At 38.8% G+C, this 25,571-nt stretch overlaps 2 protein-coding genes across 3 annotated transcripts in view; both read left to right on the plus strand.

Moving 5' to 3' along the window:
• The first annotated feature begins 3,498 nt into the window (after window positions 1–3,498).
• cbfb (core-binding factor subunit beta) lies at window positions 3,499–21,643 on the plus strand. Of its 2 annotated transcripts, none has more exons than XM_085914594.1 (7): window positions 3,499–3,928; window positions 4,385–4,471; window positions 7,727–7,843; window positions 16,138–16,254; window positions 16,414–16,509; window positions 16,839–16,908; window positions 20,167–21,643. In XM_085914594.1, exons 1-6 carry the CDS (start codon window positions 3,851–3,853, stop codon window positions 16,866–16,868), a joined length of 525 nt encoding a protein of 174 aa, XP_085770720.1. In that variant the 5' UTR covers window positions 3,499–3,850; the 3' UTR covers window positions 16,869–16,908; window positions 20,167–21,643. The 2 variants fall into 2 exon arrangements, with proteins under 2 accessions (XP_085770720.1, XP_085770719.1); XM_085914593.1 differs by having other exon boundaries at window positions 3,500–3,928; window positions 20,172–21,643.
• A 1,427-nt stretch (window positions 21,644–23,070) lies between these two features.
• Window positions 23,071–25,571, plus strand: part of phaf1 (phagosome assembly factor 1) — a 10,968-nt gene continuing 8,467 nt past the window's right edge. The window contains exons 1-4 of the mRNA XM_085914120.1: window positions 23,071–24,026; window positions 24,345–24,427; window positions 24,775–24,858; window positions 25,113–25,156. Coding sequence (XP_085770246.1) covers window positions 23,963–24,026; window positions 24,345–24,427; window positions 24,775–24,858; window positions 25,113–25,156 — 275 coding nt within the window. The 5' untranslated portion in view covers window positions 23,071–23,962. The remainder of the gene's footprint in view (window positions 24,027–24,344; window positions 24,428–24,774; window positions 24,859–25,112; window positions 25,157–25,571) is intronic.

Consider the following 25,571-nt stretch of genomic DNA (forward strand, 5'->3'; position numbering starts at 1 on the left):
GACATCCTACTCTACGTAGACAATCATAATTTCAACAGCTGTTAGAGGCAATCTGTCCCTTTATTATATCTGCCAAGCACAATGGTATGGTGTTTGGATTGCTATTTTCTGGTCGTTAAACTGAGCCGAAAGTGAGCAGCTCCTCCTCCACATCAAGGGTGACCAGCTGTGGTGACCCTGACTCCTCCTCCCCTGTGAGATATTCCATGCATGTCAAACCTTCGGAGAAGACCTTGGGGAAAACCTAGGAACAATGTCTCAGACCTGACCTGGCCTTATGTCTTTCCTTTGGATCCAGAGACAGTTTCAGAAACTGTGAAGTCTGGGCTCAGACTCGTTGCCCTGCAACCTGGAGCCAGCACATGTACATAAATGTACAGATATGGATGGATGGATGGATGGATGGATGGATGGATGGATGGATGGATGGATGGATGGATGGATGGATGGATGGATGGATGGATGGATGGATGGATGGATGGACACACTGACGGACCGACCAACGGATGGACGGATGGACGGACGAACTGACGATTTTTCACTTACTACTCACTGTTGTGCCACCCTGTATCTATTTGTAACATCTCATATCATCTATCATAAACATAAACAAACCTCAACTAAAACAGAAGTGCAGCTGTTTATTTTTAAACTTCTGTAAACAGTTGGCCATGGCACAGGACTGGACTTTACTATTCCAATTATCATAGCATTCTACTCCCTACTCTGCTATAGCTAACAGCTACTGTATGAGATGCGATTGAGATATGTGTGTTTTTTAATTACAATAACATGTGATTTTGTTTTTTAGTGAAAAATACACAACTGGAGATGAATGAAAGCCATTCAGTCAATGAAAACCTCATCTGGCTTCTAGATCCTTTGACACCAATTTTACTAGGCCTCCAGGCTACATGAGTTTCGTGTCCCATTGTTGTTTTGTGTTAACACAGAAGCCGGGCTAATAGTCGTAGGAGTAATTGCACCAATATTCAGATTTGTGAAAAAATACACACGTAAATTGTGGGTACCTGACATGAACCCATTAATCATGGCAGAGAAATAAAATAAATCTATTTTTTTTTAAGCCGGGGGAATTGTCCTACTTGGAGCACATCTGTAAGGAGTGAGCAGCTGACAAGCACTTTTCAGGGGATTTCGGCCTGAGGGTGGAGCATATGCTCCCAATAGTTCTACAAAAAGAAAGACTCGTGTCATGATTCCCAGTAATTCATCTTTCAATTACTTGATCACGCTTACAAAGCGGACTACTTTAGTTCCTCAAAGTGGCCATTTGTGCCCATGTTTGCTGGAGGCCAAACAGTGCATGAGTGATTTAACAGCTCTAGCTGGTGATGCAGTAAGAGGTTCATCAATTAGTCAGATAATCTGCGGTTGCCATTGTGAACAATTCCAATGTGCATGCAGTCTGGTCTCATATTCACACAGTTGACTGGACACAACTCACTTCCATACACTTTTGTGTGTTTGAGGGTGGAGTGTTTCAAAACTTTCATACGGCTTTAGATCGAGAAAGAATGTTGTCGGTACAGGATGTTTAAAAAGTAAAATATGGATGGACAAACTTTTAGTCATTTTAGTTTCGTGTGAACCTGCAATGGCTGAACTGCGAGGCGGACGTGGTAACCAGTGCGTCACCGTGCCGCCACAGATATCAATACATTTAATGTATTATTATTATTATTATGGCGGCTCGGTGGAGCAGTGGGTAGCACGTCCGCCTCACAGTTAGGAGGGTGCGGGTTCGATTCCACATCCGGCCCTCCCTGTGTGGAGTTTGCGTGTTCTCCCCGAGCCTGCGTGGGTTTTCTCCGGGCACTCCGGTTTCCTCCCAAAAACATGCTTGGTAGGCCGATGGAAGACTCTAAATTGTCCCTAGGTATGAGTGCGAGTGCGGATGGTTGTTCGTCTCTGTGTGCCCTGCGATTGGCTGGCAACCGGTTCAGGGTGTCCCCCGCCTACTGCCCGATGAGGGCTGGGATAGGCTCCAGCACGCCCGCGACCCCCGTTGGGACAAAGCGGTTCAGAAAATGAATGAATGAATTATTATTATTATTATTATTATGTTTAGTCTAAATAGCTTCTCCATTCTATATTTTTAAATTATTGCACTGGCCCATCACATTCTATCTATCTATTCACTTCGTGCCTTGTGGCACATAAGGCCTTCACTGAGCGCTTCCACTTGTCAGTCCTCGCTTCAGACCATGACTTCCATCCTGCTTCTTTCCTTTCTTTCTCGACAGTACGCCTCCAGGTGGTCTTTGGTCTTCCTTTACTTCTTTTTCCTTCTGGTACCATCTAAGGATCCTAACTTCTTCACTCAATGGTTACATTTCAGCTCTCTCTAGTAGTTCTTTAGTGCTGATGTGGTCTTGCCAATGTATGCAAAGTATTTTTCGTAGGCATCAGTTGTGAAACACATCAATTGCCTTGCTGTCCCCTTTATTCATTTTCCACGTTTTACATTAATACAGCAATACTGGCACTACTAATGTCTTATAAAGCTTGAGCTTGGTTCTTGTTGAGATGTCATTGGAGCTCCAGGTCTTTTTAAGTTTGATAAATGCACTTCTTGCTTTTGACAGCTTATTCTTCAGATCTTTCATACCATAACTCCACCGACTCATTATAAAAACCCCGTGTTCTGAGCACATTTGAACATTTCCACAAGAAACACAATTTCTGCAGTTGACAGTTTTAATTTTTAAATAGACAGTTGAAAAACGTCCCATCTCAAAAAGTCTGTTCTACTCTGCTGTGGGGGAGCCTTTAAATAGTGTCCCTGCTTGGCGCGCCCCTCACATATGGATCCCATAAAGTTTGCGGTTCGGGACCGCACGCATGCGCAGTGACCAGCTGAGCAGCGTGTGTCGTATTATTGTTGTGAATGGCGGCTGGTATTTTGGGTGTTCAGTCACAAGAGCGACTCCGCGGAGCCAGGAAGTAGACTTGCGTTGGGTGCCTTCACGGCCATGCGGAAATTTGAGAAGTCATCATGACGAAATGATGGGCTCTTCTTTTGCTGACTTCCTATTTTCGTAGTGACTGCGCGTAGTCATTTTGACTTTTGGAAACATTTTGATGATCACAACTAAACATTGTGGACTACCATAGTAAGCAAAACGTACGAGCACGACTGATAATAATGCCCTTATAGTGATAAAATAGCTCGGTGTCACGTGATCATTCATTTATTGAATAGGCGGCTTCTATCATACTGTATAATAATAATAATAATAATAATGATAATATAATAATAATAATAATAATGGAAGAAGTGGGGTCTTTAATGTGTGAAGTTTGGCCAGGCCCACGGAGGGAGGAGCATTTGAAAGTTGCAGGTAGAGAAAGACGCTCGGGGAGAAAGATTAGTCAAGAGACATTAAGAGGGAGGAGAGAGAGAGAGAGAGAGAGAGAGAGAGAGAGAGAGAGAGAGAGAGAGAGAGAGAGAGAGAGAGAGAGAGAGAGAGAGAGAGAGAGAGAGAGAGAGAGAGAGAGAGAGAGAGAGAGAGAGAGAGAGACGCGGTCAAATTGATCTTGAGCTTTTTTTTCTGTCTACGTGGGTCACTTAATAAGGCGCACTCGGAGGCAAGGAGAAGGAGGGCGCGATAGGGGCAGCAAAAATCATTAGTCACGCGCGCGTGGAAAGAAGGATACAAATTTCTCCACACGAGGAAGGAGACACAAGCCGACTAACACACGGAAGGGAAGTTAAAAGACTCGAAGAAACAACAGCATAAAAAAGTTTGACTGCGCGGGCGCGTTTTTGGTTGATGGTGAGGGGGGGACAAAGCGGGGAAAAAGTGAGGAATCCACAGTGGGAAAGATGCCGCGGGTAGTTCCGGACCAGAGGAGCAAGTTTGAGAATGAGGAGTTTTTCCGCAAGTTGAGCAGGGAGTGTGAGGTGAGCGCGCACGGCGGAAATAAACACTGGCTGATATTAAATTTATTTGTACTAAGTCTGATGCTCTGCAAACGCAGGTAATTACGGCCTCAAGTTGATATATATATATATATATATATATATATATATATATATATATATATATATATATATATATATATATATATATATATATATATATATATATATATATATATATATAAAATTACTATACGTGCTATACGTGCGATTTGACCCTCTTGAAAATTCATCTACATAAACGTTACCTACAAATGAAGAGTTATGAACGTTGCTTCAGCTTTTGTTCCTTTCTTTTTCTTTTGGACCCAAAGCACGGTGGTGTTAAATCAAAATTCCCGTGGTTTATCTTGAAAAAGCAGGTTAGGTGTTGACTTTGCCTATCTGAAAGCGTACATTGTCGCCGGGATTTTCAAGATTGCGATATTTTGTTTTCAGATTAAATACACTGGCTTCAGGGACAGACCCCATGAGGAGAGACAAGCCCGATTCCAGAACGCCTGCAGAGATGGACGGTCAGAAGTAGTAAGTAGCACAAATCAAAACACAGTCTGATGTTCTTTGTTTGTTTGTATTTGTTAAGAATTAATGGAATGTCATGATAAATGTACCAAAAAAGTCCAACTATTTTGAGAATAATTGCATAGTGTTGCACCAGGAAGTAGTCAAGTTGTCCATCATGTCATCAGGTTTGACAGCTACTTCTTGCTACATTATTTCTCCCAGCAATCATGAGGGTGTCAGCTTTGTGCAAAAGCACACCCAGACATCAAACACGTGATTACTCCGACAGATTATGGTTGCATCACACTGTCTGGGCAACAAATTGGACTAATATTGCTCTTAATAAGTATCGTGTTATGTCTTTGTAAACACGGTAACAGGAAAAGAAGCATTCGTTTGCTGTATAAAAATATATACATCTTCTTACAGAGTTTGAAATTGGTTCCCTGATTTGGAATTAATTATATTTTTCCATTTGAAATCTCATTTGATTAACTTTGTATCACTTTTGTAGGTACTCTAAATTTTAAAGTTTTTTGTGGAAGAGTGAACAATCTGCAGATTGGCATAAATACACCTGACCCCCCCAAAAAAAACACTATGCAAAACACCATTGTTAATATTGAAATTTTAGTGTTGAAGACCTGACTCAAATCTGCAGTTGCTTTTGTGTGTGTTGTATTGGAAAGTGCAAAAGTGTGTGAGCTCACACAGTTCAATGATTGAGGATGATTTTTGTAATGTGTGCTGCTTTTGCCAGTCATGGTTTGACAAATTTGTTGTCATGGTTATTATTATTATTATTATATTTTTCACTTGTAGTCTGGAAGAAGCTGAAAAACAGCTACTGCTTGCACATGGTCTAAATAAAGAAGTGAGGATAATTAAAAATTGGAATGGTAACACCAAACAGTTTCAAACTGTATCACTGTTAATTAGTCAAATCTAAGTGTAATCATATGGATCATTTCATGAAGGGAAAAGAACAACCTCTTAAAACATAAATGTGGCTTTCCATAGGTTTATAACTTTATAACACTCACATTCATTCATTTTGTTATGCCACCAGTCTGATTGAGCCTGTTAAAATCATGTCCAATCAATTATGTCCTAAAAATGTTGTGAAGTTTGGCAAAACCACACGATGACATTCCCTCTGTATTTTCACATCATCATCACAACAGGGAGAGAGTAAAAGAGCCCGTCTAGTTTTGCCATCTTTCCTCATCCACGGATGCGTCTGGCTGTCTGTCCTCGCTGTATTTATAAACGCCCTCATTGCTGTGAAAATTGACGGCGACGTTTTAGTCAACGGCAGCCGTGACATCATGTGGCTGATTTGTTATATCTATATCTCTAAAAGACTCCCTGCTATTTTCACGATCAGTGTGAACAACTAGCAGATACAAAGACACAGCTAGATCTTCATCAAGTGGATGCTTTTGAAGAACACCCACTGGCCAATTGTTTAGTTACACTAGGCACAACCAACCAAGTATATCCAATACAAGGAGCATATCAAAAGGTTAACATTTAAAATAAAAGGCAATTGCATTGTATTGTTTCAGTTAAAAAACAATGTCAAATATATTGAAGACAAAAAATGAAGTACTGTGTCTCAAAGTCTCATATTACTACATTTGATGTATTCGAACGAATAATAAGTCTCGTCGCCTTTTGCCATAAAGGTACATATACCAAGCTTGAATGCGATAAGAAATCTTAAAATGTTGATGGTCCCGATAGACGGGAAGTTATTATTCCAGTTATTCAAAGTTACATTCAGTAAGCGTTTAAACAACTATTGACTTTCATGCCGTGCTTGCCATCTTATTTCCATTTCGCTTCCTTTTTCCGTTGAACTTGTCTTTCTTCCTCCTTGCTGCCGTTGCCCATGTTCCCTCCATTTTTCTTTCTCATCTTTCTCTCTGTTCCTCCTTCTACCCACTCCATCTGTCTTTCCCTCCCTCTCTTTGGTCTCAAGCAGTCACTCCTTTGCCTCCTTGTCTCTCGCAGTAGTAGGCAGCAAATTACTGTCAGATGTTGTAATCCAATAGGGTAGAAATTAGGACTTGGGTGCTCTTAGATTCTCTAAATGTGTGTGTGTGCGCACCCTCACGTGTGTGACGCTTGTGTGTGCGTTTGTGTGTCATTCTTTATGATTTTATTTTCAATGTTTTCATGACATGTTCACCCTGTCTTTTAAATTCAGACTTTCTCTCCTCGTCCTCTCAACTATGAAACCGTACATAATTCATACACAGCCATCTTAGATCCAACCGAAATGCCCTTAGTATTGATCGGTCTCAGACACACACACACAGACAACAGACACGCACACACAGATGCATAAAAATGGAAATTTCTTACTTAATGTTCTGCTTGTACAAATCGTTGCACTCTGACAGAGCAGTGCATCCAATCGATTTTTAATCGCATTTGTTTTTCAGCACATGTGCAAGAAAGCACGTGTAAGTGTGTTCTCTGTCTAGTGCTTAAAGCTTTTTTTAAAATAGAGGTCAAATTCTTAGAAAATTTAATTCATCAGAAAAGACAAAATAATCACTTTAGTTCACTCCACCTTAAAAGCTTAGACAATTTGCCTCGAGGTATCCAACATCAGAACATCATATTCCTTTTACTTCAAGAAAACATATTCCACACACATTGATGATATGATTTCATTCTTCTCAAGTTATGAGGGAATGAACAATTAATTAATATTTTGGAAGGCGTGTCCTGAACTCTATCTACTGACGCATCCATTATACCAGGGCTATTGAATTACAAAATTTATTTGGGTCAAATGTTCAAATCAAGAAAGCACCATACATATTTGCATATCGAAGGGTTTACATGGTCAATTTTACGTTTCATAGTTAAAACGAACTTTTTTGCCAACCCAATATCTTGTCGTTACTTCTGTTTTTAGCACTGCTAGCCACGCTTCAAAACAACACTTCAAAACAATGTGGACTACACGCATGTTGCATTCATGGTATCAAATATTGTAGGGATTTTTGACATCCTGCAAAGAACATACCCTCTGCATCTCTTTTTTACAATTCAGGCAGGTTGGACTACAGGCTAGGCCACTCGGGGGTTCGTTCTGGGCCACATGTCGCCCACAGGCCGCTAATTGAATAGCACTGCATTAAACAATCCTGCAATACTACTGCTGGATTACATTTTTCTTTTCAGACTTTCAAAAACTATTAGGAGTGTCATCATTTTCTATGTCTCTAATACCAGTTCTTTCATTTTTCCTCCCCACAGGCCTTTGTAGCAACAGGCACCAACCTCTCCCTCCAGTTCTTTCCAGCTAACCTGCATGGAGATCAGAGGCAGGTTCCTACGAGGGAGTATGTTGACTTTGAGAGAGAAACGGGAAAGGTAGGGCTTATATATAAACAAACATAAGCACAGTCTCTCATTTGTTTGTCACATACAAGGAAGTGCTGGTGTCAATTGCATGCCAAAATGGAAGACAACATTTGATTAAAATGCCTATTTTAACTCACAAATTTTTATTCTGTGTCTCAAATAAAAAAAAAAAAATTGGTCATGTATAGTGATCAGGGGTTGGTATACTTAGTAGTACTTAGTAATACCTTTATCACTCTCACACACTTTGAAACTGACTGGAAAAAAAAAAAACATATTCAACCACATTGTGTGTAAAAAGCGCTTGCCTCTCTTGTTAAATTATGAATTATTAACTGTCTAATCAAATTTTTTGAAGCTGAGTTCATTTTCACTCACCACACCCAACTAAGCCTGATTACTGACTTAGTAATTAAGACAAGAAATCACTTGAATAGAACTTGTCAGACAAAATGAAGTTTGGAAAATATTTCTAAAAACTGCTACAAAATCCCATAATCTGGAAAAAATTCAACAGATGAGAAATACTGTAATTGACATCGATCGGTGTAGAGACTTTACAAAGTTTTAAGAGACACACACACACATGGATACATTATGAAACTGTGGTGAACCTTACCAGACTCCAAAAATGACCCCAAAAGTAGAATGATGCTCTGGCTCTACTTGCTGTGACTAACAGAACCACAAATTCTGCTCCTTACCAGAAAATCCTAAGGGAGAATGTTAATCCTTCTGTTTATGACCTCAAGATGAATCTGACTTCGTTTCTTCAGCAGGTCACCGCCAATTCAACTAATGGCTTGAAAAAAAATGAAGGTTTTGGAGTTGAATGGCTTAGTCAAAGTTGGTACTTGAATCCGATTGAAATGCTGTGACATGACCATAAAAAGGCCATTCATGCTAGAAAATCCTCCAGTTTTGCAGAAATAAAGCAATTCTGCAAGGAAGAAGGGCCAAGATATCCCCACAGATACTATGTGAAATACTTATTGGCAGAAATTGCTTTATTTCGGTTGTTATTTTGTACATTACTTTTCATCACTGGGCCAAGTCGGCCATGTTTTAGTCATCTGTAGAAAGTTGCATTTAAAAACCAGCATTTGATGTTTAGTTGGGTTATCATTGTCTGATATTTCCATTTGTTTCATGATGTTGAACACTAAAGGGCGAACAACTATGCAAAAAAACACAAACAAGAATTCAAGAAAAAGGGCAAAGTATTTTTTCACTGCACTCATTCAAGTCAGCCCATCACCGTTTCCAAATAGATTCGTCAGGAGGAAAACTGGATGACACGGAGTAAAATGTTAATCTTGTTTGATCCACTTGCAACCTTTCCAACGATTGTTGTGACGATCAATGAGAAGAAATCACAGAGGTGGAATCACTGCTGAGCTACCATTCATGAGGGTGATTGGGTTCGGTCGAAATTGGAGTAAAAGTTAAATAACCTAAAGAGACTAGAAGGCATTAGTGCAGAGAGCAGTGCAACGCTACTGCTGTGATTGTTAATTGTCTCCCTTGGCACCTCACTCGTGTGTCCGTGTGTGTGTGTGCGTGTGTCAGAAGGCCGCTCCATGGACACTGGCCAGCTGAAATGCATGGTGGATGGCAGCTCATTAAAAATGCAGTCTGTAGAATCGATGGACCTCCTTGCCCCAGGGCTGACGGACTAATCTCAATTATTTAACACGAGTGCACTGATGGTTCGGAACTGAGTGTTGTGTTGATGAGTGTTGCAGTGTGTAATTGGGTGTGTGAGAGAGAATGAGAGAGGGAAGATATAGTGTATTTTGGGTCTGTGTGTGTGTGTGTGTGTGTGTGTGTGTGTGTGTGTGTGTGTGTGTGTGTGTGTATGCGTGCATTAGGAAGTTGATATCGCCTTCTTTGTTACCTCAACTGTGCTCACAGCTCTATGAAGTTTTAATGAGGCCAGGAATATCACCATAAAGTAGTTGCACAGTTGTTTTGCAAAAACAAAGTCACATACACATGATTTGACGATTTAAATAGAAGTATAAATATAAGGTTGCAGTTGTTTATGTAAGGTTAATATTATGATGCATGGAGACAGACAGGTCAATGTGTTACCGTTATTTTTCAGAGGCAATGCTCTGTTGTAAAAAAAAGGAATAGGAAAAGGAAGAGTTGTAAGAGGAAGGCATTCATTACAGCCTCAATAGTCTGCTTTGTTATATTAGACACCAGATTTTATTTAGTCAAATCACACACATCAAAGAATTTGCAAAAATGTTTCTCTGATTTTCTTCAGGAAAGATGAATTTTAGTTAAATCGCACACGTCAAAGAATTTGCCCAAGTATTTCTCTGATTTTCTTCAGGAAAGATACATTTGAAATGTTAATTTGTGGCAGATTGGTTTTGAGCTTTGCTCACATTTTGAGCAGACAGCCATTTTCAGGATTTTCTTTGATTTAAAAAAAAAAAGAAATTCTCTAAAGGTCTTCATAAAAATATAATATGAAGTTGTGGAAGTAAAACGTGATTAAAATTTTTACATTTTATATCTCATTTTATAACATTTTGTACAGCACACTATAGAATTACGGCACAACAGTACACAAATATTATGATTTAGTACATGAGTGTCACAGTTCTATATTTTTTGAATCCATACTTGCAAAATATTTATTCATTTAAAAAAATATGAAGCTTTTAACGTAGATGCCTATACATTTCCCACGATAAATGATGCAACGACGGTTTGACATACTTTCCTCTTTGCTTTGTCGCCGCAGTACATACACCTTCGTCATTCTCTGCTCACGTGGTAATATTCTGTCACACTCCAACACTTGATTCTGAAGCACTACAAATTCTGGGTCCATGCCCATTTTTTAGATACTAGAAGCATCAGAAAACTGCTGAGTCATGATTGGTTGTGATGCATTAAACGGGTGTTTTTGCCTGTTAAAATTATATTCCATAAACAAAACATGAATCAGAACACTGTTTTGTGACTAGTTGGGCTAGACACAACATAATACAAAGAAAATGGTTTTAGGTTTAACAGTTAGTGAACTTTGGGCATGACCTTTTATTGTTTTGAACAATTTTGTTGCAAAACTTTAAAGAATCAGACATATTTGTACAGCTATGTAGAAATATATTTTCACTTTCAGCATTTTTTGAGGCTGATAGGCAGCATCTTTCTTGCGTACGAATCGAATACCTTTTAAAACATTATGACAAGTGCAGTTCTCACATGTGGAGGTGATGATTTTGAAACAGGGTTGAAACAAGAGAGGTTGTTTTTCTGTGATTGTTTTGAACTGCGTGATAGGAATGTTGAACAGAGTTCAGTTTTGTCTGGAGGAAACAAAACAGCAGAAAGGAATCCTGTTTTTGATCATTCTTTTCAGTCGGCCCACTCTCCAATGCTGTTATGGTTCACTTAGTTGCTAGCACTCTTTGATTTTATTCAACACTGACCTACTGATCAACTGAGAACTATATTTGACCACACATCCATTTTCTATAACATTTCCACTTGCCTTCAATGGGGCTGCGGGTGGGCTGGAACCTATCCCAGGTGACCTTCAGCAATAGGTGGGGTCGTGTCACCGGTCAATTGCAGTAAATGTTGTGATATAAAGCTTTATCGCGGCTATCTCTGAATATGTTAACAAAAGGTACATATTAAGCCCCTGTCGGTACATAACATCAAACGTCAGAATTTTTGGGTCCATGTTTTATGTAAAGAGAAGAGAAAATGCCAGATATTTGATTGTAATTTTATTAAGTAAGGCTCTGTTCAGATTCTTTCTTCTTGTAAACTCTTATCTAGCTGCATGTGTTTTTTTGTTTATGCTATTAATCTCTCTGCCACAATCACACACAAATATGTGACAGGACTTAAAATGAATCACTAAATGAAAGGCCTTGGTGTCAGATAAGAAGTGTTTGGAACAGAAGCTGTGCCAAGGGTTCTTCATCCGTCAGTGACATCATCAAAGTCTCCCCCCACTAATTGCTTTCTTCTGTTACTGCTGTTGTCTGGAGCTCCCTGTTAGCAAAAGGCTAGTAGCGTACCACAAAACACATGCCATCCAGGTTTCATATTTCCTCCTTAGACTTAAAATGAATGACCACACCCATTCCCACAATGCACTGCCCCATACTTAGACCACATCCTTTGTTTACATCCTTTCTGTGTGGCCCATGTTGGACTACCGGTATTGTCTCTTTACACGTAGAGGTAGCAAAATGATGCGTGTCGTTGGAGACATTCACAAACAACTTACAGTTGCAAAAGTTTCAATGCAATGAGAGGTCAGTGTGGTGTGACATCCAGCAAGTGTGTGTCAGCTGCATTCCTCTGTTGTATGTCCTTCTCTTCCAGTAACTGGGAGGAGTGAAATATGCGAGACAGTTGATCTGGATTGTCACTCGAGTCAGACATTATTACCATTTGGTCAGTATGTTCATAATTCTGGAGGGGCGAGTTGACCTCAAAACTAGAGCATATGCTAAAGGAATATAGCCACACTCATATTTAACATGGAATTGCTCTCTACTCCCGTTTAGCCCTCCAATCCCAAAATGTGTGTTAGGTTCATTGAAGAATCTAAATAGAGGGTTACCATAAAAAATTTTTTGATACAAACTAATGAGATTCCTTTATATGAAGACATTGCTCATATTAATGCTTTCTCACAATTACTCGCACACATCAATATCAATATGTAACATTTAACTTTTACAAATCTCTGCTTGTTTATATTTTTAAATTATTACTTTTAAAATATTCCTAGAAAATAACAATGTCCCACTATGCCCTATTGCATTGAGCCACAAAAAATTGCAAATGTTTCTGAAGGCAGTGAATGTTGCATTTTTGTCAGAGTTCTTCTGGGTTTTTTCAAGGCCACAGAATTTCACCAAAAGTTTGCCAGAAGTTTGCAAAAAGGTTTAGTGATTTTGTATTGTCACAAAATGAAAGCTCCAAGCAAACAGCTGGTGACCGTACATTTACGACCTTGAACGAACCCTACCAACAACGCGACATTCGCCACCTTTGAAAACACTCAATTGGTCGCACCTACGTATTTGTAGAGCAGGCCCACACTCATGAATGGGGGATACCTGGTACCCACGGACAAATGATCTTTTGCACGTCTCTCATCTCCGCATATCAACTCTACCAACATTCCATTACAAGCACTGAGTATCAGGCACAATGTATAGAAACCAGACAGATGAAAAGATTTTTGTTTGGGTTCCGATTTTTAGCAAACCTTTTAGTTTTGTCAGAAGATAGCATTGACCATGTCGTGTAAAAAAAAAATTGCCGTTGGCAGGAAGTGAAATGGATTAAACTGAATTTTTCCCCTGAGTGACTTCACATTCAAACTTCAGTGAATGAGACTCTGTACAGTCTGTGTTCATTTGCATAACATTTCCATGTCTGTGAAAGCCATAGGAAGTAACAAGCAGCACTTGGCTCAAAGAGGAACCCAAATCTAAACAGGCTCACAATGGAAAAACAAACTGCCGCTGAACCACTTCACCATTATAATACGCAATGGAAAACATATGGGAAATGTTTTCAGTGTTTTCATTTGGCCCAAGATACAAGTTGGCATTGACAAAGTGGAGGAAAGTCTTGGAGGTAGTGTATGTTCAGGGGGTAGACCGTGGAATCTCTGAAAATTAACAAACTTCTAACAAAAGGGTTAAAAGATGCTGTGGGCTCATACAATGCGACTGAAACCAGTTTCATGGCCCTTTCGGTTTTATTGACCTTCATAAAACCAAGAGATTTTGGAACAGTGTGCATGTGGTCGTGTTTGTTCACAACAAGCCTAACTTTAAATTCCAAACTCTAGTTTCTAGAGAGAATTTCCCCAGTTCCACATGACCAGTGTGATTAAGTCACCAGACATCTCAATTGACGTGACGTTCGCACTTTGTTGGTGTCATGTTCATGTAGCTGGCTGTGAAAGGGTTGCAACGTGTGTGTGTGAATCAGGGATGAGTAATGAGACAAATACTTGGGGGTCATGTTCTTTAATGTCCTGGCAGGAGTGCTGACAGAAAGAAAGAAAGAAAGAAAGAAAGAAAGAAAGAAAGAAAGAAAGAAAGAAAGAAAGAAAGAAAGAAAGAAAGAAAGAAAGAAAGAAAGAAAGAAAGAAAGAAAGAAAGAAAGAAAGAAAGAAAAGTATGTGACTCATTGCTCAATTGACACAACAACTGTAAATAAACGGACGGAATATGGACAAATCTACGAGATTGTGTGATGAAAGTGTGTACATGTGTTGGGGGCACATTGTGTCTTTCTAGAATTGGAAAACAAAGATGTCTATTGTGCTATCACAGTTCGTGGGCGTTATTTTGTGTCTTATAGGCAGTTTGATGCTGACTGGGAGGACTCTCACTCTTGATCTGTTTCACACTCACTGCCTCATGCATGTACGTTCGCACATACGTGCAGGCACACACACACACACGAGAAGTATTTGTTTTAACTCCAAGAAAAATAAATTTACAACCGTATTTACTCCGACGTCACCGTCATTATAGCTGACATGATGATATTTAATGACAATAACATAAATCACTCATCTCCCCTCAATCATTCTCAATTTTTAATTACATTTCTGGGGATATAGTGGATATTATAATCTAGATTATGGGAGCATTAATGTTTTTCCCCCTCCATAATTATGCCATTTGGGAAAATTACTAATTTTGCAAACTAGAATAGAAAAGAAAAGTGTCCCCACAAAATGATATAGAGTGGAATAAACAGAAAACAAGAATAAAATAAAGAATTTGGATTGGAGGGGAGCTAAAGGGACAACACGACGGAATTGAAGACAGTTAAGAAATTTGCGTTCAAATTTCTGTTGGAACATTTCTATGTGGAGTTTGATGTTTTCCTTGCCTTTGCATCACCCCCCCCCCCCTTCCCCCAGACATGGATGTGAGTTCAGATGGTTGTTTTCTGTATTTGCCATCTAGAATGGGCTCCTGTTTCATGTGACCATAATATCAAAATTGAATGGATGTACGGATGGATTGGCAAAACGAGTCTCCACCTGTTTGGCATACATATGTATGTTGAATATTACAAACCATAACTGGAGTGTGAGCTTGTTAACGATATTAAGGTTGTGAAAGAAAAATATTAAAGCTGCTCAATAATTGATTGCAATTAGATGTTTAAAATGAGAATGTCATGTTAATTAGGGTTTACCTCATGCATGAATGACATATAGGACATGAAAAACTATTTGGGAAATTTGCTCTAACACTTAAAAAAAACAACACTTCAAAAGCTTCAGAGAATATTGTGGTGCGACCAGTGTTGGGACTAATGGCGTGAGAAGTAACGGCGTTACTAACGCTGTTATAGTTTTCCAGTAACGGATGTCTACTCAATTACTATTATTATTTTTTAGTAAAGTGATTTACAACAACAAATCCAGATTTTTTCAATTAATCACTGCATTTGAAAATAAAGAGATGTACCAGCCTAAGCCCTGGGTTGGATTCAGATAACAGCACATCACTTCCTGTACAGTACATTAACCTTCAACCGAGTGCTTCCATTTTTCGAGGAGGAGGCTGAATTTTAGGCCACATTTAGCTGTACTCCCTTTCTGTGTGTGTATGTGTGTGTTTGTTGTGTGCGTGTGTGCACGTGCGTGCGTTAGCAAATGGAAGTGGGGGTTGACATGGTTCTCAGAGGAAGTCTGTGGTTGGACCGTTTCTGCATATTTTCCCCTCATGCAGACACACAGTACAAACACATATATGCACATTTTCCTTGTCAGGCAAAATGAAGTTTTCTTTTGAAAGTACCATTCGACTTCAGCTTCAATGATTTGAAAACCATCTGTCCCTTTCTGCTACAAATGTTTCTCCTCTATCCTTGTCGTATGCACATCTGTACTAAACATAAAAAGCCACAACCTCGTGGGGTGTGGTCCTTCTACGTCCTCTGAGCAGTGTGGTAAAAGAGGTCCCTGTATGAGTTCCTCCAAAAATAGTTTGAGTGAAATACTGGTGCTTGGTGCTGCCTCATGTCCCCCCTAAAAAAAGCGTGTATGATATTTGAGTTTGTTGATTCATTCCTAAATGTTTGATTTGTTAACAATAAGTAAACCAGTAAACTGACTAACACTCTTAGCCGGTCTTTTGCATTAAAAAAATCTTGACGCCATCACGTTTCAATGAAAAACAATAAGAAGATTAAAAACATCATGTTGTATATGTGGTTATGTTGAAGTATTGAAAGGAGATATTTTTTTTTTTTTTGCTTCTTTGTTTCCTCAGGTCCATTTGAAGGCTCCGATGATCTTGAATGGAGTGTGCGTGATTTGGAGAGGTTGGATTGACCTACAGAGACTGGATGGGATGGGATTCCTGGAATATGATGACGAGAGGGCACAGGTACCGTAACACATATTGTCTTTAAATAGTGGATAACTCAAGTGACATGTAGCACGTTATTTCTGACTGCTGTATCTCACGCAGGTTTTTTCCTAAAATAACTTTGTTTGCAACCTGCTATGTTCTGACATTCTTGCTTGCGTGTGTGCGTGTGCATAGCATGAGGACGCTTTGGCTCAGGCAGCATTCGAGGAGGCTCGACGCAGAACCAGAGACTTTGAAGAGCGAGAGCGATCACACAGAGAGGATCTAGAGGTGAGAGAGCAAGACATTTCAAATTCAGGAATGCTCCGACAGTAATACTCACTACTGTGCCTTTCTTCCTGAAATTTGTAAAATCAGAAAGGGGTTCTCACACTCTATTAGGAAATTATTATTATTTTATTTCCCTTTTTTGTGTCCAAGATAGAAAGTGTTTGCGTTACAGTAAGTTCTATACATAAATTTGTCAAATATTATTCTATTCTTCAGTTATAAACATCCAAAACATATTTATTTACTCAATGCACTTTACTATAAACTTTGGTCAAATCAACGGAAAGTGCACGTCCTAAAATTGAACCCTGAATTGTTTCTTTTTTTAGGATCCTGTGGTTTCTAAAATCTGGGACTGATGACAGACAGACCGACAGACAGCCAGCAGAAAACAACAGGGTCTGTGTACTTCATTTATCACACTGTCCTGCAGTAAACCATCTTGCGCGTCGGTGGAATTTGTGTATTTGTGTGCGGGCATGCATATGTGTGTCCTCTGCTACTTTCTGCTGTGTTTTTTGTGGAATGGCAATATGTGTGCCTTTAATTGAGCATACATTTGAATTAATGTAATAGATCTGAGCTATGCCAGAGACTATACTAACACGTAACATAATTTTTTTCTACTATTCACACTATCAGGAAAATCAGTAGTAGATAAATTTACCTCATGTATTAATTTCTGCTAATACAATAAACACAGTTGATAAATATAGAGTTGTGGGCGGAAAAAAGATATTCTTCAGTTTCTTGTTCATTTTAAATGCCGGTACAGTCCAAGTGACATTTGTTTGGACAAACGTAATTTTTAAAAATAAAATTAAGATATATTTATTTTTTCAAATATTAATGACAAAAAAAGATGGTCTCCAAAGGGCACTTTTCTCATCCAGGGCAGAAGGACTGGTTCAGGAACACCTTTAGGGATTTATCTGTGCACTTGCCTGCATCCATCCATCTATTTATTTTAGCGCCTGTCCTCATAAGGGTCACCTTTGACCTGGAACCAGCCCCAGATGGCTTTAAGCATGGTCCAAGTTAGACTTGTCACCAGTCAATTGCGGAGCAAAAATAGATAAACAACTACATATATTTACACTTAATTGACTACTAGAGGTAATCGATTTAACCTAACATGCATGTTTTGGGGAGGTATGTGGAGAAATCCCCTGCAAGCATAGGAAAGAAAAACATTCAAATGCCACACAGCGAGTGCCTGAGCCAAAAAGTTAAATCGGGGATCGCGTGACTATGGCACCTTGTTTCCCCTAAAAGTAGTAGATTAAAATATGTACTAGAACTCATCAAGACCCAACTAAAGTGGCTGCTCATATTTCAACTAGAGAGGGGAGAAAGGAAGGCACTCATCAGACAGACATCAGATGAGTAAAGTACAAAGAGAGGAAGTCAGGCATTTTTTCAAGGTCACGTTTTATCGAACTGATCTCAAATTTCTTCCCTGAGGCACAGAGAAGAAGAAAACCCGTGTTTCCCTTTGAATCAATAGAATTGCCATGGCTTACCCCTGAAAGACCCCATACAAGACAGCGAATTACACACATGTAAATGTTGCTTCACTTATTTAAGCGTCAAGTTTTAATAAGTCAATAAATAAATCAATGTTATATCCTGAAAGGCTCCAGCTTCCCGTGACCCTGAAGAAGATAAGAAAGTATTATAAAAAAAAAAATAGAAAGATGTTTTACCCTGATATTAATTTTGGAAGAATTTCATATTTTCATATTGATATTAATTTTGGAAGAATTTCACTGTCTCACAGCGCCCTTGCATTGTCATACACAAAATATTCAGTTGAGGGATTTTTAGAAAAATATTCTTGAATTGCTAATTTTCCTAGTTGAAGACAACAATCCACTAAAACCTAATTTCATTTATACATCCAAAAACAGGCCACTTACTGTATTCAAGGTCAAAAGGGATCTGTAAAAACGATTGATGGATGCAGTGCCCACACACACACACACACACACACACACACACACACACACACACACACACACACAGACACACACACACACACACACACACACACACACACACACACAGCAAAAAGAGAATTTGGCGGTAAATGATAATCTAGGCCAGAAAGCATTAATATATCATTAGTATTGATCGACATCAGCCCCCATGCTTCGTCTCACATTTGTATTGTTCAAGTGGATGCATGCAAAACTTGCAGACACAGCAAAGCTGCTGCACTGCTAAACACACACACACACACACACACTCCTCTAGTATTGAGTTGTGGTTAAGCAGCCAACACTGGACTAGCAGGCTTCAATTTGTGTGTGGATCAATAGAGAAAGCTCTTCTTGCCCTTATGATTAGAGTGCTCGCTCCTGGAAAGAGAAACACCATCACGTGAAACAGCATAAACAACATAAACAGCAAAAACAGCGAGTATTTTTTATTTTAAAAACTTATCGTTGTCATTTAGAGAAGACAAAATGGAAAAAAAAAATCAACATTATCGCTGTTTACGATAAGACAGACAGCCTGCAATGGACTCTATTTCTGACAGGTGCTTTTCCTGGAGTACAGACTGATAGTCGAGTCAGTCGGACTGGTAGGAGGTAAAATTGTATCATGACATACTGTAGCTTGAGTGTGACTTTGCAATATTTTGCTATTATGGTGGATCACAAATGGCATTCCAGTTGAACTAATGACCCCATTTGCTATCTCTGTCTGCATTTGGTCCTGCTACCTGCTTGTGGCCAGTTAGTTTCACACCTCGCCGTCACCCTGCTTCTGCAATTCTCTCGGCTATCACAAGTGTAAACACGTAACCACAAGTATTTTTACAGCAAGAGCAGGCCGTGCCCCATTGCTCGTTGTCATCATATACTTTGAAAGTTATGCCAATCATTTCTGATGATCTAATGACACTGTGGTGTGTGTGCGTGTGTGTACGTGCGTGCGTGCGTGTGCGCGTGTGTGTGCGCGTGCGTTTATTAGCGCCTGCTAAATCTGTCAGAATACAAACGTGTCGGCACAGTTTTTAATAAGCTCTCTTGTAACCTCTAGTGGTCATAAGTGGAACTGATTTAATCCATTTAAACAGATGCAAAAACCAGCCATGAAAAACCTACATATTTATATGTAAATATATTTAAGCAGCAGATAATTTTCATTACAGTTTTACTTATCACATGTAGGTTTTCAAAACTTTCTATATGTCATACAACACAATCGCACGTAAACTGGTGTCATATTGTGTGACATAGCATTTACCGTAATGCTTAAAACAAATTGTTTCTATCATTAGGTACGTTTTTATGTTTCAGGGCCGAGTCGTTTTGATCCATACATTGATTTAGTGTCTTTTTAAGACTGTGTTAGAAATGTGTTATTTGCAATAATTTAAATTTTTAGTTTAATCATTTTATTTGTGTGTGTGTTAGAGCACAAGCTCGATAAGCTTTTGTCAAGCTAAATGGCGAAAGAAACTTTCAGTTTGACTGACACATTTGAAATATTAAACTGTACTTCATGCAATTCTCCTCTCTCTGTATTCTTTCTTGCTATCATTCATATCCTTCTTTCTGTTTTACTCTGGCAAATCTTCATCCACCCATCATATTAACCTTCTTGGTCTAATATTTCCTCTCTTCCCTGTCATCCCTCTCACCCTAGTACAGATGACAGCAAGACCCCAGCCCGAGCTTAAACATCGCCAGCGCTGATACGGAACACAAGATGTGCTGAGGAAGATGACAAGTAGAAGGAAAAAAGAAGAGGAGACTCAGGCTGGCATTTGTTCACTTTTAATACAATTAGCTCAAAAGAAATGAAGACTTTTTCTTATTATATTCCAGTATTTTTTTTTTATGAAACAGTTACTTTAGGTAGACATTCGAATATAGTTAATTAGTTGAATCGAAAGTGAACCATGTAGAGAAAAGAATAAGAACACCTGTATTTAGTCACATTTAAATTTGACTTATGTCTGAGTAAATAAGAGTTGAAGATCAAGTCATGCTAAATCTTGTCTTTGGTTTTAATAGCTTATTACACATAACCAAAATCTATTTTTGATCAAGAATAAATGTGGGAGATGACAGAGGGTCATCGCAATCCCTTAACTTAGAACGTCAACGTAAAAATAAAAAACCCGGCAGAAAACAGCCGGGTTTTTATTCACCGAAATTCACCCTACAGGGATGAAAGGGAGGTCGATGAGAGGGAGAGAGAGGCCAAAAGATTTTTTTTTCTTCTTTTTGGTAGTTTGAAGTGTTTCTCAAATGACCACATTGGTGAGTTAACCATCCAAAAATGTACATTAAGTCAGGGGTAATGTAGCAACAAACAATTCTGAAAAATTATGAGGGTTTTTTTTTTGGGGGGGGGTCCATAACATGTCATCCAGGTTGTGTTTTACACTATGTGATACAATCAAGTCAAGTTCACATGGATTTTGTTTGCATGAAACTAAACTGAGGGCTACCTATTTGTGTTGGCTGTTCTATGGTCTATTTCTCATCACAGCACTCGCTTTACAAGGTTCAGATGAGGAATAATTGGGTGACTCAAAGTCACATGACACGGCTAATCAACACCAAAATAAAACAAACATTGATTGATAGTTAGAATTTCAAATCGTTATCTTTTATACTTTAAATATATTCATTGGGCCAGTCCCCAGTTTTTCCTCATTGAGGATTGTAAACGTGTGAATGCAGTAAAAGAAAACAATTTCCTGTTACGGCACGAGCGTAGTGAAATGTGTTTAATTGTGTGTGTGTGTGTGTGTGTGTGTGTGTGTGTGTGTGTGTGTGTGTGTGTGTGTGTGTGTGTGTGTGTGTGTGTGTGTGTGTGTGTGTGTGTGTGTGTGTGTGTGTGTGTGTGTGCGCGTCAGTCACAAAGTTTACTTTTTATATTCTTGCTCCTAATCATATATATCTTTTTTCTCCATCTTTTAATCTTTGTTAGTGATTAAAACAAAAGTGTTTTGTGTCTGACAGGTTGGATTTTGGAATTTACAGAATACCAAAAAGTTTTGGTTATTTAGATTTTCCTCTGCATTTCTTTGTTTTGTAAGTTTTATTCTGTGCTTTGAATGTGGATCCAAAGTTCTGTTTTTAGGTTACATAAATGTTTTTAAATAGCCAAATGTGTTTTTTTGTGTTATTTTATTTAACCAAAATCTGTTTGTTTTGTCCAGCGATCACTCTTTAATGAGAACTCTCCATGGAACTTATTCACAAATGTTTGTACGTATTTTCTCTGTGGGTAAAGAAATTACAATGAAATGAAAAGTTGACCTGCACAGATGTCCTCATACTGAAGAATGCTTTTCAGGTAGAGTTGGGAAGATTCACCAATATGCATTGGAAAATCGATACGACCTGTAAGATGCAGTTGCATCGTATCGTATCTCACTGGATCACATTGTTTTAAAATTAAATCGTACTGTATCGCAGGAGATGAGAGAATCGTATCGCATCTTATCATTGGCAATTCCATGAATCGTGAATGCATCGAATCGTTAGCAGTGTATCGAGATGTGTGTCGTATCGCTTTGATGGTGAAGATTCCCATCCCTATTTTCCGGTTCTGTGTCCACTGATGACCCTATAAAATAATAAATGTTCTTCTTTAGATGGCATTTCCCATCTCAGGGGTTGAGATTGCCAAGGTTATTAAAAAGCTTTACAATGGTCTGAGATGGATCCACCTACAGGGGATCTCACTGTTCAGTCTGGTCTATCGGTGGGCTTCTGCAGAAGAGGGTCCATCAGGAAATCAGATTCAGGAGGAACAGTGTGGTTTTAGTCTGACCAGTGAAACATTCAATACGGTAAATTGAATTTCTTTCCGGTGATCTCCACAAAGGTTACCCTTTGTCATCGACTCTTCATAATATTTATAGACAATTCCTTAGTACGAGCAGGGGCTTTGAGTATGTCCGCTTTTGTGGTCACAGATAACACTTCTGCTGTTTGTAGATGATGTGGTTCTGCTGGCTCTATCAGCTTCTAAGATTGAAGCAGTCAGGATGAGAATCAGAACCTCCAAACATGGGCTACAATCGGAAAGACTGCCAGTTGACGGATGATTTCCTGCCCCAAGCGGAGCTGCTCAATTACCTCAGGGACTCTTTTAGGAATGAGAGAAAAATGGACGAACGAATTGGTTCTGCATTTGCACTTAGTCATGATAATGGATAATGCAATTTACATATAGCAAAGACGTGCAATAAGCTTCATATGACCAGTCAGATGCAACCATTTGAACATCACGGAACAGCATCAAGGGCCACAATTAATTTGCTAATAACACGATCAGCATATTTTTTTTCATAGGGTATATAATAAATAAGCAATTTCTTTATATATATATATATATATATATATATATATATATATATATATATATATATATATATATATATATATATATATATATATATATATATATATATTTTTTTATTATTTATTTATTTATTTATTATTATCTACATTATGTACCACTACGTCATCAGCGACCCTCGACCTCTATGGTGGTTTCTTGCTGCCCGATTTGCTATGACGTCATCAAGCCCACCCAGAACATGCACCAAACACAGGAAGTTGAACAATCAGCTGATCGTGCTGCCCCTTGTTGATTCCTGAAGTTGCCGTTGTTCGGATACCCTGCTGACGACACATTAAGCCCGGGGAAGGAATTCAACGGATGGTTAAAGGCTTACAAACACATGACTAACGGGAGACGTGGGCAATTTGAATTGACATCCTCGCGGCACGAGAGCTAGCTCACAAACTGGTGATGGTGGAAGGGAGAAAGAAAGAAAGAAAGACAGACAGACAAGCCGCTTTGTGTATTTTCTATCTCTTGTGTATCGAATTCAGGACATTTACTTTATATACGTTTTTTTCCCTCCTGTTTGTACTTTATTCTCTATGCAATACGCGCAACTAGCTCCGTCGGCTAATGTTAGCGAATAGAAGAGCAACTATGTTGTTGTCTTGCTCGGCGCTTTCGTAACTGGCCGATCGTGACCGATTAACTTCGCCTTTAAATGAAGCAATATTCTGATTGATTGCTGACCTCGTACGTGTCGGGTTTGGCGTCAGGTTGCGTAATTTGTTTGCCAAAGTCGAGAGCAACTAACTTGGTAGCCTGCTTTTAATATTGTTGCTTGTAAGACTCTTTTGAGACCTCTGGATCGTTATTTTATCCTTATTTGATTGACATATTTTTGCACTCTTTTAATCATAATTTCAATGTCGTACATTAAAGTAGTCACTTCTTACTGGAAAGTTTCACGCTGATGCCCACCGCTGTATTTAGTGGCTTGTTTATGTTGGAAGTTATGAATTAAAGTATCCAATTGCAGTAGTCAAGGGTCGAGACAGGCAAAGAGAGAGAGAGAGGGTCCCTCAGAGGGTCCCATTTAGTCTAAAGGTGAGCCATCCGCTACTACTCGCCAATGCTGGATCTGGAAGTGGTGCCAGAGCGATCACTTGGAAATGAGCAATGGGAACTTGTCCTCGGTAGGTATTGATTTAACAAATGCTATATACGCATATTTGAAAGAACATAACAAAACAAGGTATTTTGGCTTCAATCCCGAGAAATTCTGTTTGTCGTTTTTATTTGAATGCATTTTTACATTTAGGACACAGCACCTAAAATATTTACCATAACTTATCACATTAATAGTGGCCTGTTACCACAGAAAGAAATTAATAGCTTATTGCATAGATTCAAATTGCATGTTCTGGATGTTGCTTTATAGTGAAGCATACGGGAAATTAGACTCAAACCTGCAATGCTTTGGTTGTTTATTTGTTTTTTGTTTTTTCATGCAGGCATGCCAATTGCCCAGGCCATCTCTATTCTCCAGAAACAGTGCCGCATCATCAAAAATGTCCAGGTGCTTTACAATGAACAGGTGAGATGGTCACAATATCGGTTTCATTCATGCTAAAATTGATAACGAGATCCTCTGTTGATGGCCGTACCAGCAAAGGGTGAGAATATTTGGACAATTTCAAGGCATGTGTCAGCCTCACCCGCTACTGGCTCAAATACTTTTTTGCATGATATATAATTTACATGTATGTTGTTATTTAACATTTTGTCAGTGATTATCTTCTGTTGAAAAAAGATTTGTGGCTCTCGTAAATGTTCCTTGCTATCGGGCAGATTCCAGGAATTGCCCTCAGCATCATGTGCATAATTACATATCTACAGTCCACCCATCTTAATGTTAATAAATGAGCTGGTTTGTCTCAACAGACTCCGCTCAGCCGTGAGCTCATGCTGAACTTGACTCAGGATGGTATCCAACTGATGTTTGATGCTACAAATCAGAGACTCAAGGTGAAATATTTACATATTTTTGGACTACCACCTCCACAAAATTGTTTCTGAAGATCTCACAACAATGAACTAGATTATTGATAGACAAGAGAACTTTGGCATATTTTTGGTATGAAGGTCTCATAAACCAACTGCATAATGCTGTTGTTGTTTTTTTATTAATATCATTTCACTAACTATCACATTCAACTAAAGGAAGCATTGTATTCTTGTTACATGCCAAAAATGTATTCTTTTTTTCTGTTTGTTGACAGGTAATTGAAGTGTATGACCTAAGCAAAGTGACATTGAAATACTGGTGAGTGAAAATAAAATGTATACTCTTAATCCAAACAGTTTCCCTGTAGATGAAATGCAATTTTAGTCTTACAGTTTTCTTAATGTATGCACATCCACCCAAATACTTCGAGAATGTATAATATGGATGCTGGCGTAGACAATTAATAGCTGGTGTCTGCATATGAAATAGTGCCATGAAGAGTTTGAATACTATATCTCGCTCGAAATCCAAGATACAGCTGTGGTTTAATGCGATCGATTGTGTGATGCTGGCTCTATTCCAGTTTATTCATATCAAAAGAAAGGAAACAATGATAAGATAATTAATATGTTCCAGGCCAAAACTGTGTTCTGTCATACAAGTGTATAAAGTACATATTTTAGCCAATGGTAATATTTAGACATAGAAAATTAATGGGGAAGTCAACCCCAAT

The sequence above is a fragment of the Syngnathus leptorhynchus genome, chromosome 6 (genome assembly GCF_054491065.1).
Source record: "Syngnathus leptorhynchus isolate UIUO chromosome 6, UIUO_Slep, whole genome shotgun sequence".
NCBI classification, from domain to species: Eukaryota; Metazoa; Chordata; class Actinopteri; order Syngnathiformes; family Syngnathidae; genus Syngnathus; species Syngnathus leptorhynchus.

Excerpts from the sequence above, each read along its gene's own strand:
- cbfb (XM_085914594.1), top strand. The coding sequence starts at position 3,851 with ATGCCGCGGGTAGTTCCGGACCAGAGGAGCAAGTTTGAGAATGAGGAG. Across the intron at positions 3,929-4,384 it reads AGTTGAGCAGGGAGTGTGAG|ATTAAATACACTGGCTTCAG; the intron begins GTGAGCGCGCAC and ends TTTTGTTTTCAG. Across the intron at positions 16,255-16,413 it reads ATGATGACGAGAGGGCACAG|CATGAGGACGCTTTGGCTCA; the intron begins GTACCGTAACAC and ends GCGTGTGCATAG.